At 37.1% G+C, this 16,800-nt stretch overlaps 1 protein-coding gene across 5 annotated transcripts in view; it reads right to left on the bottom strand.

Moving 5' to 3' along the window:
- Positions 1–1,248: 1,248 nt before the first annotated feature.
- Positions 1,249–16,800, bottom strand: part of LOC139964495 (dnaJ homolog subfamily C member 13-like) — a 64,846-nt gene continuing 49,294 nt past the window's right edge. For all 5 annotated transcript variants that reach the window (XM_071966090.1, XM_071966086.1, XM_071966087.1 and 2 more), the window contains 12 exons: positions 16,339–16,430; positions 15,339–15,438; positions 14,338–14,412; positions 12,928–13,128; positions 11,406–11,487; positions 11,026–11,068; positions 10,171–10,344; positions 9,441–9,620; positions 8,461–8,601; positions 7,527–7,667; positions 6,681–6,780; positions 1,249–5,418 (listed from right to left, as the gene is read on the bottom strand). In XM_071966090.1, the coding sequence (XP_071822191.1) occupies positions 5,315–5,418; positions 6,681–6,780; positions 7,527–7,667; positions 8,461–8,601; positions 9,441–9,620; positions 10,171–10,344; positions 11,026–11,068; positions 11,406–11,487; positions 12,928–13,128; positions 14,338–14,412; positions 15,339–15,438; positions 16,339–16,430 (1,433 nt within the window). In that variant the 3' untranslated portion in view covers positions 1,249–5,314. The remainder of the gene's footprint in view (positions 5,419–6,680; positions 6,781–7,526; positions 7,668–8,460; positions 8,602–9,440; positions 9,621–10,170; positions 10,345–11,025; positions 11,069–11,405; positions 11,488–12,927; positions 13,129–14,337; positions 14,413–15,338; positions 15,439–16,338; positions 16,431–16,800) is intronic.

The following is a 16,800-nucleotide window of genomic DNA, read 5'->3' as shown; positions in this document are numbered from 1 at the left end:
ATTATTTCTCTAAAGCAGGTTCGGTGGCATGCCTCCCCCGTTGTTTGCCTTCCGATTGTATTTGTTCAAGTCAGATGTTCCGTCAAAAGTATATTTATCCGGGGGAAGACATAAGGTGTTAATGATTAGCCAAATGTCAGAGCGTATTTAGCAAAATAGACAAGGGTTTGCGTTAAAAGTTAAATAAATCACCACATTGTCAAAATTGTCACACGGCCATCGTATAAATCAATGTCTTTTGGTCGATTTCACCACGAAAGGGACAAGGTCCATATAGGAGACGGCGAATTAGCCTTCCCCCTTCTATAAAGTTGAATAATGAAGAAGTCTTGATATACGTACAATTATGATATGGACATTGAATTACGGAGGTATTTAAATAATTTGAGGAGATAAACATAAACAAACTCTCCTTGGATATAATTATTTACCACTAGTTTCGTAAACCTGTAATCGAGTTTTACCATAGCCTATGTGGTTTTGGTTTAAAAAAATTTCCCTACTTTTTAAATATATTATATTATTATATATTAATAGAGGTTTCGACATCTGCAGAATCAGTCTTTATAGGGTTAATCTGTACGTTTAATATATATATATATATATATATATATATATATATATATATATATATATATATATATATATATATATATATAATTGAAAACGTAATGAGAAGAATATATATATATAAAATGATATAATGAGTTGGAAAATCAAGAACACTGAAAAAAATTCCAGGTCGTAATTCCACTGTAGGCATTTGCCACCTGTATCGAACAATACTAGTTCTGTTTTTGGTGACATATTTTGCCTTACTCTAGAGATGAAACATTACATTATGCTAACCAACTCGAAAATCATTCGTGATTCCTAAAGCCGGATCTTGAAAGAGATACTTTGAACAGACTTAATATATATATATATATATATATATATATATATATATATATATATATAAATATATATATATAAATATATATATAAATATATATAATATATATAACTATATATATTTATATATATATATATATATATTTATATATATATATATTTATATATATATATATATATATATATATATATATATATATAATTTATATATGTATATATATATATATATATATATGGGTTTGTGTCTGTTTTAACATTACAAATTCAGCTTAGAACATCATTACGCCATCCCTGACCCACCCACCACTCCCCTCCAAACAGATAATAAAAAAGAACAATTAAACAAAAACAATGTATAGTTGTTTCGCTTTTATTTTTTGGTAATATTTTGATTATTTATAATCATTTTCATAATGATGGATTTGACATAATATGAGATCTTTTTTTTTCTTTTAGAAATAATCGCTTTTCATATTAAAAAATAATTAAACCAGCTGAATTCAACCACACCAATGGTCACTCTCTCTTTGACGCAATCAAAGCAAAATCTTACAACATTGCAAACGAAGGTAAAGTGATATGATCGGCATTTATATCAGATAAAACTATATCTCATACCCTGGAATGACTAAATATGATTTTATCTACTTGCACACTATTCGGCCCGTTTTAGCATTCTTGAAACCTAATGTTTCTGCATGCAGTTACTCCCAGGTATCAAATGTGTTAAGGAAGCCACTTATGACCCTTGAAGTATTTCATATTAAACTTTAAATGATTTGCTGCAGTTAAACAATGAAATCCAGTAATATAGTTATAAATGGCATTAGTAGAATGAGGGTATAGTCAAGGAGGATATCCCCTCCCCCTCCACCCCAAGAAAAGGAGGAGGGGTCACTTCTCATCCCACCCCTTTCCCCAATAAAATAGAAAATGCAATACAGAAGGGGTAACAAATTAAACTTGTGTATATTGTGTTTTGAAGGGAGGAATTCTGTTCTCGCAAAATGTAAACATTTAGTATAGGAACACGTTGCCTTGACTATTATCCAATTTCTGGTTACGTTTTTCTGTTTAATTAATGAGAACAAGCAATCAATTAATATCTTTTAAGAAAAGTTCCCTTTTGGAATTGCTCTTTTCAAAATATCTATATATATTTGAAGGTCTAAAGTAAAAGTTTATTTCACCCTCTATCAAAAATATCCGTAAGCTCGTTTGTGGTCGTAGTTTAAAATTTTAAATAAAAATTAATTATTAAAAACTAGCATGCATCATAAATCATTTTGCTTTGTTGAAGCAAAACAATAAATTGATATTACTGTTACATCTGCAATCAAAACACTAATTGTTCTCTATTCTTTTATTCTTCATATTTTTGTTTGTATTTTATGCAGTCTGCATAAAATACAAACCAGTGGTAAGCTTGTTGAAAAAAAACCCCACAAAACACACATCTGAGAGAGAAATTGCCCAAGTTTGGTTATGCTATAGAATGCACTGATCAGAAAATTGAGACCCAGTTTACTCATTCTCGTTTAGCTAAAACGTCATAAGGCCTATAGCCCAAGCTAGAATACCGTGGCTTATTCATATTATTATCACTATTAGTAGTAGTATTAATATGCCCTAGGTATACCTCAAACATCATCTGTAAATTTACAACTATTATTTAAATTTCCTTACACCCACAACAATTTCATTTTCTTTCCATAGCATTAAATAATTCTACAGATGTATTTTCCCTACCATTATCTACTCCACCCCCCCCTCCCCTCCCCGCCCCACATGAGGCTCAACAGTCTAACAACTACATTATGTCTTTAAGGCGTGAAACACAATTCTGGTTAAAATACATAATTCGAAAATTCCAAAACTATTTTTGACTTGATACATGATGATGCCCAAGGGATCTCTAAAGCTTCGATTTGATTGGTTGTTGACGAAAATATAAAATATTTAAAAATAAGACAAACATGATACTTCTTTCATCTTTGAACGTTAAATTTTTCACATATACTACGTACTGACGTGTGTGTCCTTCCAGGTTGTACACTCTGCTTTAATGCCTATATCCAGATACATCATTTCTTTATATTTTATCTTAGCGACTGAATCGCATCTTCGTATCAGAATACGCCAGGTAGGAAAAAAAAATCCTTTTACATGTGATCTCTTCGAAAAACATTATCAATGGTTCATGTACAATTTCATTTAAATAAAACCTTTAAGTGTTTATAACAAAGGGAACCCCCACCCCCCTCCTCCCCCTCCCAACCAAGAAAGGACCTCGAATTAATCTATGCATAACAAAAAATAATTTTAAGCAAGAGGACAGAAAGAACAAGTGAAATAGATTCTTGGTTCTGTATAACTACGAATGTCTCCAAATTTTTTTCTTTTTTTCCGTTTGTTCCTATTTTAAAAGACATAACAAATGTAACAAACATATTCCTACTGAAAGAATTACGTCTAAACTTCTGCGTTTTCCTCGTTTCCAACTCTTTGAAAACTAAAAAAGTAAAAAATACTTTTCACATCTTTGAATCTAAAATGAAAGACACATGCAACTGAATGTCATAATATGCAATCAATTTCAATCAATCTGATATTAGTTGAAAATTGAATACCACACCGTGATTTGGCAATGATATGTGCTATCTTACAAAAAACAGTGCACTACTGCCACAATTCTAACAGAAATGGTTAATTTATTGACCGATTACATGAGTGTGTTTGGGGGCTAAACGTTGTCCATATTTATCTTCCTGTGTTCGGGGGGTGTAGGGGACACAAGGGTAACCCCATTGTTCCATGGACTGTCAGCTAAAAGAATAACCAACACAAAACCAATGCTGCCTTCCACTCAGTTTTATAATATATTAACTGATATTTGAAGCAATTACAAATCCAGTATCTAGCAGATTATTGCATTCAAGCTCTGGTCAGTTAAAATAAAGTTAAAAGGTTAATACCCAACCCATTAGTAATGTTGACTATACTTACTGCATTTGAAATATTTTCCAAAGTGTAGAAATATGAAAATTTACCCTGCCCCCCACCCCCCCCCCCATCCCGCAAGAAAGAAAAGCGGAGAAATGCCAAAGAAATGAACTGGATTGCCACCACGCATGGATTGTTAAGCTGAGAACCTTTTTTCGTCTGAAAAAGTTGCTTTCATCACATGTACAAGACTTCTTTACACTGTAAGATCAATGTCCTCAAACGTTTTAAGTATAATAATTTCAACTAACTAACCTAACTTGTGGTCTTCCTATGTAAAGAAAATGAAGCAAACATTATTTCACGATGATATCTGAAAAGAGGTGATCTTTAATTTCATAGTTTTACCCTTTCTATACAACCAACCGTTGACCAACATTAATACCTCAAAGGTAAGGTAACTTGCCCACCTAATGCAAGATTAATTCATGTATATTATCTGTAAAGGATCTCATCTGGTATAGTATGTGGAACTGCACAGGTTTGAAAAAAATATATGAAGGTACCCTTACCTATTATTACCTTACATTCTACCTTTTTTTTGGGGGGCAAATGGAAAAGTGAGGTAAAGCTAACAATGTGATTACTAACTGGTAAAGGATCAGACCAGTCTTTTAAGTGGGAACGATAAACTGTTTCTGCGACGAGCCATCGGAATTTTTTCAGACGACACCCAAAAGACATGACTTCCCTCGAACTGATACGAGAAACGGCTCGCATATTTGATTTGCTTCTTATTAACCTTTTGACGTCATCGAATCACGGCCTGTTTTCGCTGACCTCAACAAGGACAGCTGTATCGATATAAAACTAAAAATAAAAATTAACCGATAAGGTAATATTAAAGCAAAATACCTATAAAGGAATAAATCAGAGTTGAAGCCTTTTATATGTTTCGAATGACAAAGTGCACTACAGGAGAAAAATACTGTCTGGCAGAATTTCTGATTCATGGATGACAAAAACATATGTATCCAACTCGTGCAATCTTTTGAAGCATCCCCCCCCACTCGCCCTCACCCAACCCCCCTTCTTCTCCCCCCCAAATTTGCTTTTTTTCTCTCTTCAAATGCAGCTTTTCAAACTGAGCTGTCCACACACATGGGGCAGAATGTTACCATCATAGGTAACATGTCTGGGCAGTGGTTACCTTTTATAGGTAAGATCACATTTCTATCAGGTAATAACCGTTACAGAATGTATATATATATATCAATATACACTCCACATATAATAAAATCGTATATTTCATGACACAGATGTCATGATGTGCTCGTTAAGTATTCAACCCTTTCATCCACACTTTATGCTTCTTTCAAATAGTTTTCCGTCTTGGCACAATTTATTTTCCGTCCCTCCTTGCTATGGAGACCGTACAAACCGACGCAGGGCAAGCGACCTTGCTCGCTTCCGGTTTTCATTCGATCGGCGCTGGTCCGTGGTTGGCTGTGTCCATTGGTGGGGGCGCTGTTGGCAAACTTGTAATGTTACCTTGCGTCAGGTATCCAGCAACTGCTGGGCCTGTTGAAGAAGAAAGAAGAAAAATTAAAAAATCCCTAATGAATTTGAAATTTTTTGAAAATTTATAATGTTAAGTTAAATATAACATGATTATTTAAATCAGATGGTTTTGCGTTTACATACGTAACATCTTTTGCCATACATACATAGGATAAATAAACTCAATGTATTTTACCATCTTGTTACATTCATGCAGTCACAGCAGTGCTCAAAACAGCCTGTAGAATCATAACATCCCATCTATAGAAAATAATACCACACATGGAACAGGACTAAAATGCCCTCAAAAAACTAGTTTTTTCCCGGTAGATTATATAACTGTTTCGAAACGTACCGGAAAAATGTCTTTTTCGATGTCTTTTTCAAATGTCGTTTTCAACAGACTTTCAAAGTATTGATGGTAATAATTTTTTATCATTCAGCTATGGTCAAACAAGTTCTGACAAATCTTTGCATCTAACAAGCTCTCAGAACAAATGTATTCAAAAATCGATGTTTAGCATTTAGTCGAAGCCTATGAAAGTTTCAAAAAGCGGATGTCATTTTCAGACTTGAAAATACCCTTTAAATTGTGGCTTTTAAGCAGAAATTAAGCATTGGTATATTATTGTGCACCACCCATTAAGGAAACTATCGGTGCTAGCAAAAAGTACCTTTTGTACTTTTGAAAAAATCGGAGATAATTTTATAGTAGAGTATGAACAACAAATAAGCGAAAGCGTTACTTCAATTTCCGACAGAATTTTTGGATCGAACATTGCTCGTCGGTTTAAAAGTGTTTTCAAACCATTTTCATATCATTTTTAGTGCAGATCTAATTATCAGACCTGAAAAGTAACATGATATGGTTGTTCTAAGGCACAACTTTAGAACTGGTTTGTCCTAGACCAACGAGGGAAAAAAAGAAAGAAAAAAAAAGCAATTTGAGTGCTACGTTTCTACAGCCGTTATGTTTCTCAAGATGTTCGTATTAAAACAACGCAGAATGTCTTGAACAGACTTAATCGAGATGACCTTGGATATACTTCCGGCCTGAAAGTTAATCCATTATTTTTTACTTAAAAGAACTCATCAACACTACAAACATGACTCCTCAATGGAAGAAGAAAAAAGAGAAGAAAAAAGCCAGCCATCAACAAGTTTCTTGTTACAAACAAAAAAATTGCCGCAATATTTTCGAATGATGTGATGCTTTGATACAGATCAATGAATATTCATACATGAAAAGGGTTTCAAGAGATAAAACGCCTCCTCTTTAATACCTTGCAGGTAGCCACTGATCTGAGAATCGGAGAGGAACAGATCGTGTTTCTGGTCCTTGAAGGAGGCCCATATCGTGGAATTGTTCAAAAGTTCGCTGACCTGGAAAAGAATTGTGTGACAGAAGTGATGCAAATTGCCAGATATTGAAGCAAATATTCTAAAAAACTTTCACAGTGAAATTACTTGGTATACCAATTTTTACCAAGTGGAGGAAATTTTGTGGTTTTTTTCCCTTCTTTCTTTGCTGTTTTCGGAATCAATCTCGATCATTTCTTAAAAAACTATTTGGAACTCAAATCTCATATCAATGAACAATTTTTAGAACTTCAGTGTGAACACTTTTTTTGGTTTGGAACCCTTTAAAGTAGAATGCACCATAACACCTTCCAAAACGGTGCCAATATTAGCGAATATGGAAGTTGCAAATATAATTCCTTGAACAAAATAAGGAAGAATAGTGGACAATTTATCTCTTATCTCGTAGCAAACTGCTTTGCAGATAAGACCTCAAATGCTAGGCATAACCCAAAAAGAATGTAAAGTCCTTTTCCTACACAAAACCATAGCGGTTTCAGTTATTGTATAACTTTACGAAAACTATGACGTGAAAAATTGCCATGCAAAAATGTACACACAGAATTATTCCCCGAAAATTACGGACATGAATAACGCCAACACACCGGACAGGCTAAATAAGGTAGACTTAGAGAACTTTATTCGGAATTTTTCCAGTTTTGTCTTAATTTGCATAATTTGCATAATTGCATAATTTGAATAATTTACATAATTGCAAATTTGCATAACTGAGACCACCCATTTTACAGAGTGTGTATAATATTACGTACTCTCTCTCCGTGTTCTAGACAGGTGGACATGGCTTTCAGGGACTTGACGATCTGTGCTTTGGTCGCGGCCGGACTCGATAGTTGATTCAGTCCGTCCTCCAACAGGCTGAGAAGATAGGCCACCATATTACAGGCTAATGCCTACAAAGAGAAGTGACAAAACAAGAATAAAGAGAATGTGTTAAAGTAAGTTGGCCTGACGTTTCGATCCTAGCAGGATCTTCTTCAAAGGCTAAATGACAAGTAACAGTAACAGAAGTGACAAAAACACGTACAGAATACAGAGAGGTTAATGAGCATGGTGAACACTAAGAGAGAGATGTAAGGGGATTTGTAGACAAGGGATGGAGAGAAGAAAGAAACCAACAGGGGAAGAGGAGAGGTAGGAGATAAACAGTGGAGGGACAAAGAGAGGATAAGAATAAAGAGAGAGAGAAGTTTCTCTTAACATTTATTGTGATTTAAGAATTTCAGATTTGATGTGAAGCAGTCGTCCAATCACAAATCGAGAGAAATTTAAATGAAGTTCGACGAGATGAAGAATGGCATCGAAAAAGGAAATTACGATAAATATGAAAGAAACAGCCGAGAATTTGTCGGTTTAGACAAAAAAGAACTTTTGTTTACAGCATCCTTAACAGTTAAAAAGTTTGAGATGTATCATATATATATTTTAATAAAATTTCTTAGTAATTATTAATTTGACGATGGCAAAAGTTGTCAAGCGTGTCGCCGTGCCAGGTTATCATTTATTCAACATAGTATCGGTATTAAGGTTGTGTCATGCCTAAGTAAAGCGGCAGAGTCCTAAAACCAAGAGCAATGTGGGGACAAGTTGAATGTTGTAAAAAATTTTGAGGGATTAATGGGGGGGGGGCAGGGAGGGGGGTTCTTGTATGGCTAATAGAGTAAAAAAGATTTGTAGATATCTTACCTGTTTAACTAAATCTGGATTATCTTTCTGAAACATTTTGTGCAGCATCTCGCAGCCGATGTTGGTCATGTCCGTCCTGCTCTTCATGCCTTTTAAGATCGGTTCCATACACTCCAGCTGAGAAAGACTACGAACGCAGACCTGTGAGGGCGGATCAAACAGACAGATACATGGACAGACAGATACATGGACAGACAGACATCATGATGGAAACAACAGTTTACAGGCTTGTAGTAAGGAATTTGCCGAGGGAGGGGCGAACCTGTATGCAACCTATTAGAGCCGTAGATTCGGCACTGGAAACTATCTAAGTGTAGCGCCACCATTAGTTGGCGCGAAGCTTAGAAGAAAATTTTGGCTGAAAATGCTTCCCAGATCGCTGGAAATGGCACTGATCCCAGGCCTTGTAAGTTGCATCTAAGCATTTTCTATTTTGAATTACTAGCGATATCATGAAAACATACAAAAAAAAATTGCTCAAGAGGAGGCCATCGCCCCCTTGCCCCCCCCCCCTTGGCTACCAGCCTGACAGTTTATCCGATAAGTTGAATCTAGCTTGACTATCTTAAACGGACAAACAAAAACATACTGTGAAGCAAGGATTCTTTAAACACTCCAACACCTGAGCATTTGGTCTTAACAGAGATTACCTTCACAGGAACAAGTTTTCCACATCTGTGTATGTAACATACTGTTGTTTATCTTGGGGGGGGGGGACTGTTACAATGAAACAGTGTTTACAATTGCTTTATTTAATATACTCTCTTATAATAATTATAACCACAATCATATGAATTAGCAGTTTGCTTGAAGTGTGTATTATTAACACAGGCATTGCTGCTACAATTTTACATAACAAAGTTCACAACGACCACAACAACATGCAATATCGTGGTAACTAAGTAGGGGAGACGGCCGTTCGTTCGCCGCTACAGTATGTAAATGAGCAATGGTCCCCATGACGACAACGTAATACTCACGTTGCTATCGGCTACACTGTGTAGCAACAACAAGCAGGACTTTGGTTTGGCATCGTTCGTCGAGATCAGACCTTTCATCACCTCTGGTAAATGACCCATATTTGGCAGTTGGTCAGCCATCAGAGGCTGAGAATTGAAGAAACTAACGCACGCAGTGGTCACTAATTCTAGTTCCTCCCCCTGGAAAAATAGTAGAATAGAAAAAGAAAACTTGTGTGTCATGCTAAAGGTTTTATATTTGTAATTTATTTATATTTATGTGATTAGGGCAAGGTAGGGAAGGACAAGAAATATCAATATACCTTGTAGCATATATATATATATATATATATATATGTATAGAGTAGGTTGGCGTCTATCTTGGCGCAGAGTGCTCTATGTCCATTGGACAGAGCGGAATATATGTTGATACTAGATGAGACTAGTGGAACACTAGTAGTTGTAACTCGGAGTTTCACGCTTTATTGCGATCTTCAGACAACTGGTCTGGGACCAGTTGTCTGAAGATCGCAATAAAGCGTGAAACTCCGAGTTACAACTACTAGTGTTCCACTAGTCTCATCTAGTATCAACATATATATATGTATATGTATATGTGTATATATATATATATATATATATATTTATATATATATATATATATATATATATATATATGTTGATACTAGTTGAGACTAGTGGAACACTAGCAATAACGGTCATCGAAAAAGGAAGTCATCATTCTTCTTACGTTGGGAGCTTTGGCTTGAAGTAGTTCCGTAAACTTCTCTAGCAGAGACACCATGAACTCTCTTGGTTTCCGCAAGACCCACGACGGCTGGGAAACGAAGATCCTAAGATAGACTCCGCCGACTGAAATTTCACCCTCCAGATTGGTATAGACCACATTGAAATCTTCTGGAATCTGAAAAGAAAAATTGACAAACATTGACATTCGTTTCACGGTGTAAATTATTTCTCCCCCCCCCACCGCCCTCCCCCTAATCCATTCCCGAGGAGGTGTTGCTGTGAAGTATGTAAGTAAGTAGTAAGTTTTTATCGAATGCTACTCAAGTTCACTGCTTCTAATACTTGCCAATTCAGTGTACTCAATAACTCAAATACCGCTTCACAAATACATATATTCCGGGATGTTTTATTAGAAATTTAAAAAAAAGGGATTTATACAATCTGTGATAAATTTCATTTTTTTTTTTTGGCTGTCAAGTAAGTTGCTGCCATAGACTATGAGAATAACTGTCATATGTTAATACAAAACTTGCTTTAGATTCTCTCCTCTTTTTTTCAAGAGAATTATTATCACGAAAAATTCACTGCTCTGTCTGCTTTGACGAGAAGAGAGAATGCCACGAAAAAATGCCCAGAGAGAGTGAGTGTCAGCGTGACACAGATTTGAAGCTTGTGCGCTCGTTTTGTTCAAATACTTGATAACGAAAATATATCAGACATCAAAAACATCAAATCAGCGTGCTCTGGAATTTTGTCGTAGTATTTACTGAATGGTAATGTCTCCAAAACATATTCAAAACATACTGTCACTGCTGGTAGACTAGTTAAAAAAAAAAATGATGTAGTTCGGATTTACCTTCCATTGCGCATCTGGATTTTCTTTCTGATCGTTGTAATGTCTATGGAGAGAGGGAGAGAGAGAGAGATAAAATGAAAATGGAATTAACGACCAAAACAGACGATTCTTTGTTTTACGACTTTGTAAAAATTCTCTTATGAATTCGCTTGTGACTATCACGTCTCGAAACTAGTCGTCTGCCTCGAGTCATCTCTCGGTGAGACGGGAGAGTTGAACGGTTGTCTTACATTGGTTAGAGGGTTCGTTCAACCGACGGATCGGAGCAGAAGGTTAACGGCGACGAGATAGGGGACTAGGTATCTGTGAGGAGCGACGGCAGAAGAGGCTGCCGTCGGTTCGAAGTTTTTTTGCCGGAGACTAGATGCAGTCAAACTCACCGATTCTTCATCTTCTTCACCACCAGCGACACCTTCTCCCTGGCGTCGTCGTTCCAAATCAGTTCTGGATTCTCGTGAACTCCTGGGCGAAGCAAAACAAGAAAGACGGATATAAAGATTGGATGTAGGTCGGCAGGCATTAGACCTCTACTTGTAGTAGAATTAACAAGTAAATTGTCTTTTGCCTTTTACCTTTCTTTCCCCCACCCCCCCACCCCCCGCCCCCCCTCCATCATTTGAAAAAATCTACAAAAAATTTTACTACCCTGAGAAACTTGTTTTCCCTTTTTTTTTTTAGAGTATCAAGACGAAACAAATCGACCCCATCTCACTGAGTAGTTTACGCAACCAATTTTCAAGCACGAAATGTTTTTCCCGGATAAGTTGGCTAGAGGACAGCGTGGTCAAATTGATGATGTCAACATCAGAAACAGAAGACATCTCTCCATCACTCTGCAGAGATTAAAATCTTCAAACGTTGGAGAAACTCGTTCCCCGCTTGTATCGCGTCGTATCTAGTCGACGTCGCTGCCGAAGATCTGTGTCACGTTCGAAAGGACGGATTCAACCTTTACAAGGTTACGTCCTCGAGGCACGTCGTGGAGAAGGAAGAAGCAAAAAAATAACTCTCCTCGGAAGATTAAGAGAGAGACTCCCGAGATGATTCTGAGAGAGGCAGTGTCTGCGAGGGTTTTCATCAGCCAGAGTAGTTCTGGGATATCACCGACCTGCATTCCACACTGCTTCTTCTTCGACTCTTTGCCATTGATTTTTACTCCGATAATAATTTTGATAATTTTTTTATTTCCTAACAATTTTGTCTTCTTGGAGCGTTAGCGAGAGAAATATACATTTGAGTAATGACGACATTACAGTAGTTTGTTTGAAAATAATTATGCATATGTTCAGGCATGTAATATTTTTATTCATGTTCGATTTAATACGTATAATACTTTCCTACTTTGGAGATGGGGTAGGGTGAGTTGGGGTAGGGGGGTTGGGTTATGGGTAGAGGAAGGTGTGGACGGTATGGGGTAAGAGAGAGAGAGATAGTAAGGTGGGATAGGGGGTGGGAAGAAGGATTCAAGGAATAGCTTTAAGTTGTTTAATAATACAGATAAACAAATTAGCACATCCCCGCCTTTTTTTTTTATAGATGAGGGGTGGGTGGGGTGGGGTGGGAACAGTATAGTTCAAAATTCAGAACAAATTTTGTTATGTTTAGCAGATTCCAACCAGTACAAGGTACTTGTATAAAGGAACTATACAAGACCATGTGCTGATTGGTAGATTAAGCCCAAAATATCTTGCAAATAGGGTGGGAGGTGAGGTGGTAGGGGAGGGGGGGTTGGTGAGGAGGCAGAGAAGGGTGTAACAAGGAGGGGTCGGGTGAGGGATGTAGGGTTGAAAAGTATTTAGGGAGTCAGAAGGGTAAAGTTTTCAGTTTTTGGGGTCATGCTCCTAACCTATTTAACTTGTTAAATATTATCTAAAATTACCCAATTAATGAACTGATTTTTACCTTCAAACATATGGACGGCTGCTTCGTTGCTATCTCTCATGGCGTCCATGAACGCCGAGGGTAGGAATTTACAGAGGATGATCTTGATCCGGGGGCCCAACAACTTGTCGGACTGCATTTTGGCGAAGAGTTCGGCCGATTTCTTCCTGACCATCGGATTGGACGAATTGCAGAAGAGGTCTAACAGGTATATTAGACCGCCTTTGAGACAGAGATAAAAAAAAATGAAATATGAAAAAAAAAAAGAAGAATAAATTGCATATTTTCACACCACTGATCCTGCAGGACTGCAGGCTTTTATCACCCTCATCCTTACTGGAATAATAAATACAGAATTTTTTTCAAAAACTTTTTGTTGAATTACATAAAATATCGAACCATCTTTTGTTTGATTAACGGCTGGAAACGACGACAATAACGTCTGCAGCAATATTTGTGGCTCGATTGACTTGTTTTGCAAGTGGACACGTATCACCATGCCACATCCTAACACACCATTAATGAATACCACCACATGTTGTCCGCATAATAGTAATAGGTAATGCTATCCACTTTTGAGATCACCAGTCTTACCCTGCAAAACATGGAGGTTTGAAAACTTATTCCCAGTACTAACACCCCCACCCCTACCCCCATCCTACCACCACTAACATTAAAAACTTTGAGCAGTGTTCCAGCAGCAATGTCTGTAGCTTAATTGACTTTTTGCAAGTCACTTGTACCACCTATCATGCCACAGACACACCTACACACAACATTAATGAAAAAAAACATTTCATGTTGCCAACATGTTACCAGTAATAGATATTAATTTTATCTCCCTTTGAGATCATGTTGCTCCTCCTCCTCACAAGTACCTACCCCCTGCAAAACATGGAAGCTTGAGAACTTACTCCCCCCACTACCTGCCCGCCACCCCCCCTCACCACCACTCACATTACAACTCTGAGCAGCAGGCGCATAGCGAAGAGTGGGGCGAAGAGTGGGGCGAAGAGTGGGGCGAAGAGTGGGGCACAGCCCCCCCTTGAGCAAATTTTGTGTGTATGTTTTTTTTTTTATGATATCACTAGTAATTTCAAAATAGGAAATGCTTGGATGCAACTTACAAGGCCTGGGAAGTGCCATTTCCAGCTATCTGGGAGGCATTTTTGGCCAAAATGTTCTTGTACGCTTCGCGCCAACTCATTGTGGCGCTACGCTTAGATAGTTTGCAATGCCGTATCTACGGCTCCAATAGTTTGTCTACAAGTTTGCCCCTCCCTTGGCAAATTCCTTGCTACGTGCCTGCTGAGCAGTCTTTACACTAACATTACTACCCATTTACTATGGTATTCTTTCACACATAGCAAAGCAGAAGAGCATATCTAGATGGGACAGACAGACAGACAGAGAGATAATTGGATTATTTACCTTTATTGACAATTTCCTTGACTATCTTTGTATTGGACATGAGAGCAAACAAGGCCTCCAAGACTGTAGCAGCTTCTGTGAGGGGAATGAAAACAATTTGTAACATAGCATCAGCTTAAAAAAAAAAGAAGCTCACTGCGTAGAAATTGACTTCTTATTCCTCTATGTCAGCCAGACTTCCACTCAAGTTAGTAAAATATATGTAATATTCTTTGTTGAATGATACAAACATTTTTCTTCCCCCGTCTAGTGTTGCAGCATGCCATCACAGTCGACAAGTACAAGTTTCCTTCCACATTTAAACGGCCAAAACTTTTCTGCCCAGATTCTAACATTCAAAGTAGGCTAGTTATAGTAGGAACATCTTCTAACAAATGTGGTAGGTTTAAGTCTCTCAAAGTGCAGATGGACTTTTATCTTCTTGTTTTCCTTTTGGTGGAAAATAGAAGAATTTCCACACCTGTAGTGAACTTGTGATTATTCATAAAACGGACTTTAATGGCAAATCTTTTTCTGTTAAGGGTGAATAGTTGACGACAGAAAAAGTTACTCCATGAGCGAAAACCAAATCGTCATGTGGCAGAATTTCAAAGTCAATTTTTCCCTTCACCATGATTTAAAAATAAAAAAAAATAAAAAAATTGTTAAGGGCAAGAAAATTTTGGCTAGAATAGGATTTGGAACCAGTGCTCCCAGGATTAAATGTTTCATATTTCAAATACTTATATCCCATAATCAAATTTGTCATCTTTCAATATTTAAAATAATTTAATGATGTTAATATAACCCACTGAATTACTCATATCATGAATTCTGGCACCAGGACTTTTTAAAAACAATATACCTAGTTTTGTTTTTTGCTCTTTGAAATCATTACTTATATATTAACATTAAGCATTCACGGTGAGTAAGTCCGGTATTAATATATGAAGAAGCATTTAACGTGAATCAAACTTTTACATCAATTTAAAAATGTGTTTCTTTGTTGTTTCTCCTCTCACCTTCGGGTACGAGGTGTAAACTCATCACTAGGTAGCCCATGACTCCAGAGTTGGAGATATTTTCGACGCATTCGCTATTTGAGCTCACCCCCTTGATGACCTGCGGGAATTTAAAGCAAAAACAAGAAAGAAGAAATAATCAAACCGATTCACTGATAATCCCTTCTTCCTGTCGACATGATCAACCCTAAGACGTGTCGTAACTCAAACCGCGGGTGCGAATCCAGCGAGGGGGCCCCAGTTGCCCCCACCCCGTTGCCCGCCCCACCCCAGTTGCCCGCCCCACCCCCTGCTCGAATTTTCTCAATACCAAACATCAGCCGAGAATGTCTTTCAGATGTGCATGTGCATTCTTCGCTGTTTTCTAAAGCACTGCTTTGTCAGAGAATATTTGCGTTCAGCCCTTCGAGAATTCCTGGATCGACGAATGAAATGTGAGCATGTTTCTTACGATGTCACATGATCACAGTGCCAAAGTATTAACCGAAAAATTTTTACAATACCCCAGCGATTTTTGGCCCAAGAGAATCCAAACCTTTCAGAAATTTATACAACATGACAACCTGCAAATTCTGTCCAATTTTTTTCGGGGTGGTGGGGGGGAGGGCAAGTGAACTCCAGCACAAGGGCCCGGGGTCAATTTTGGGGGCCCTGGGAAATGATGGGATAAAAATATACTTTAACTAAGGACTCCCAAAAGGGGACCACATTTGCATAATTTTCCCCCATGCCTGAGATTTAGATTTCTTCTAGTAGCTGATATCTTGAATAAATTTACACAATTAATGTTTTTCCAGAAGAAAGAAAGAATTTCTCAACTGATTATTTTGCAAACACCTTTCATGCTGCGGTCAGTTTAATACGGGTCTCGAGTCTCAGACTCACATGAAAGGACAACGCTATATTTTACAATTATTCCAAATGAATTGTGATTAAACTTTTTATTTTAAAACTAACCGATCTATCCTCCGAGGATATTCTTCTATTTTGTAATACTCACCTCTAAGTCTAGCACTTTAAGTCGGTTCGCTCCTGGTATCGCTAACAGTGAGAAGAGTAACTTGTAGCAGCCGTTGCATTTAATTTCCGTTCCTGTATGGAAAAAAAACAAAAACAAAAAGAGGTTAGCAGTTTCAACCAAATTTAATCTTACAATTTCAACAAAACACATCACCATTCAACAAAAGAATAAAAAGAGAGAAGTTGAAACAATGACCCTTTTCTTATAAATGACCCTGGGATGCAAACCCCCCGCCCCCAAAAAATATTGATGTCATTTAAAAAATTAATTTAAGAAATAAAATTTCCATCTCACCTGACAGAGACCGTTTCAACAGCCACAATCTATCCTCCCATCAAAGCAACATTTATCCTCTTTGGCTTGTTTCACAAGTCACACACCAAACATTTGCTCGCAATAACTTTACAAACATTTTTCTTTTACAAACCTAAAAGAGATTAT

This window comes from Apostichopus japonicus, chromosome 23, assembly GCF_037975245.1.
Source record: "Apostichopus japonicus isolate 1M-3 chromosome 23, ASM3797524v1, whole genome shotgun sequence".
NCBI lineage: Eukaryota > Metazoa > Echinodermata > Holothuroidea > Aspidochirotida > Stichopodidae > Apostichopus > Apostichopus japonicus.
The sequence above is the reverse complement of the archived record's forward strand: the minus strand, read 5'-3'. Positions and strand labels throughout refer to the sequence as shown.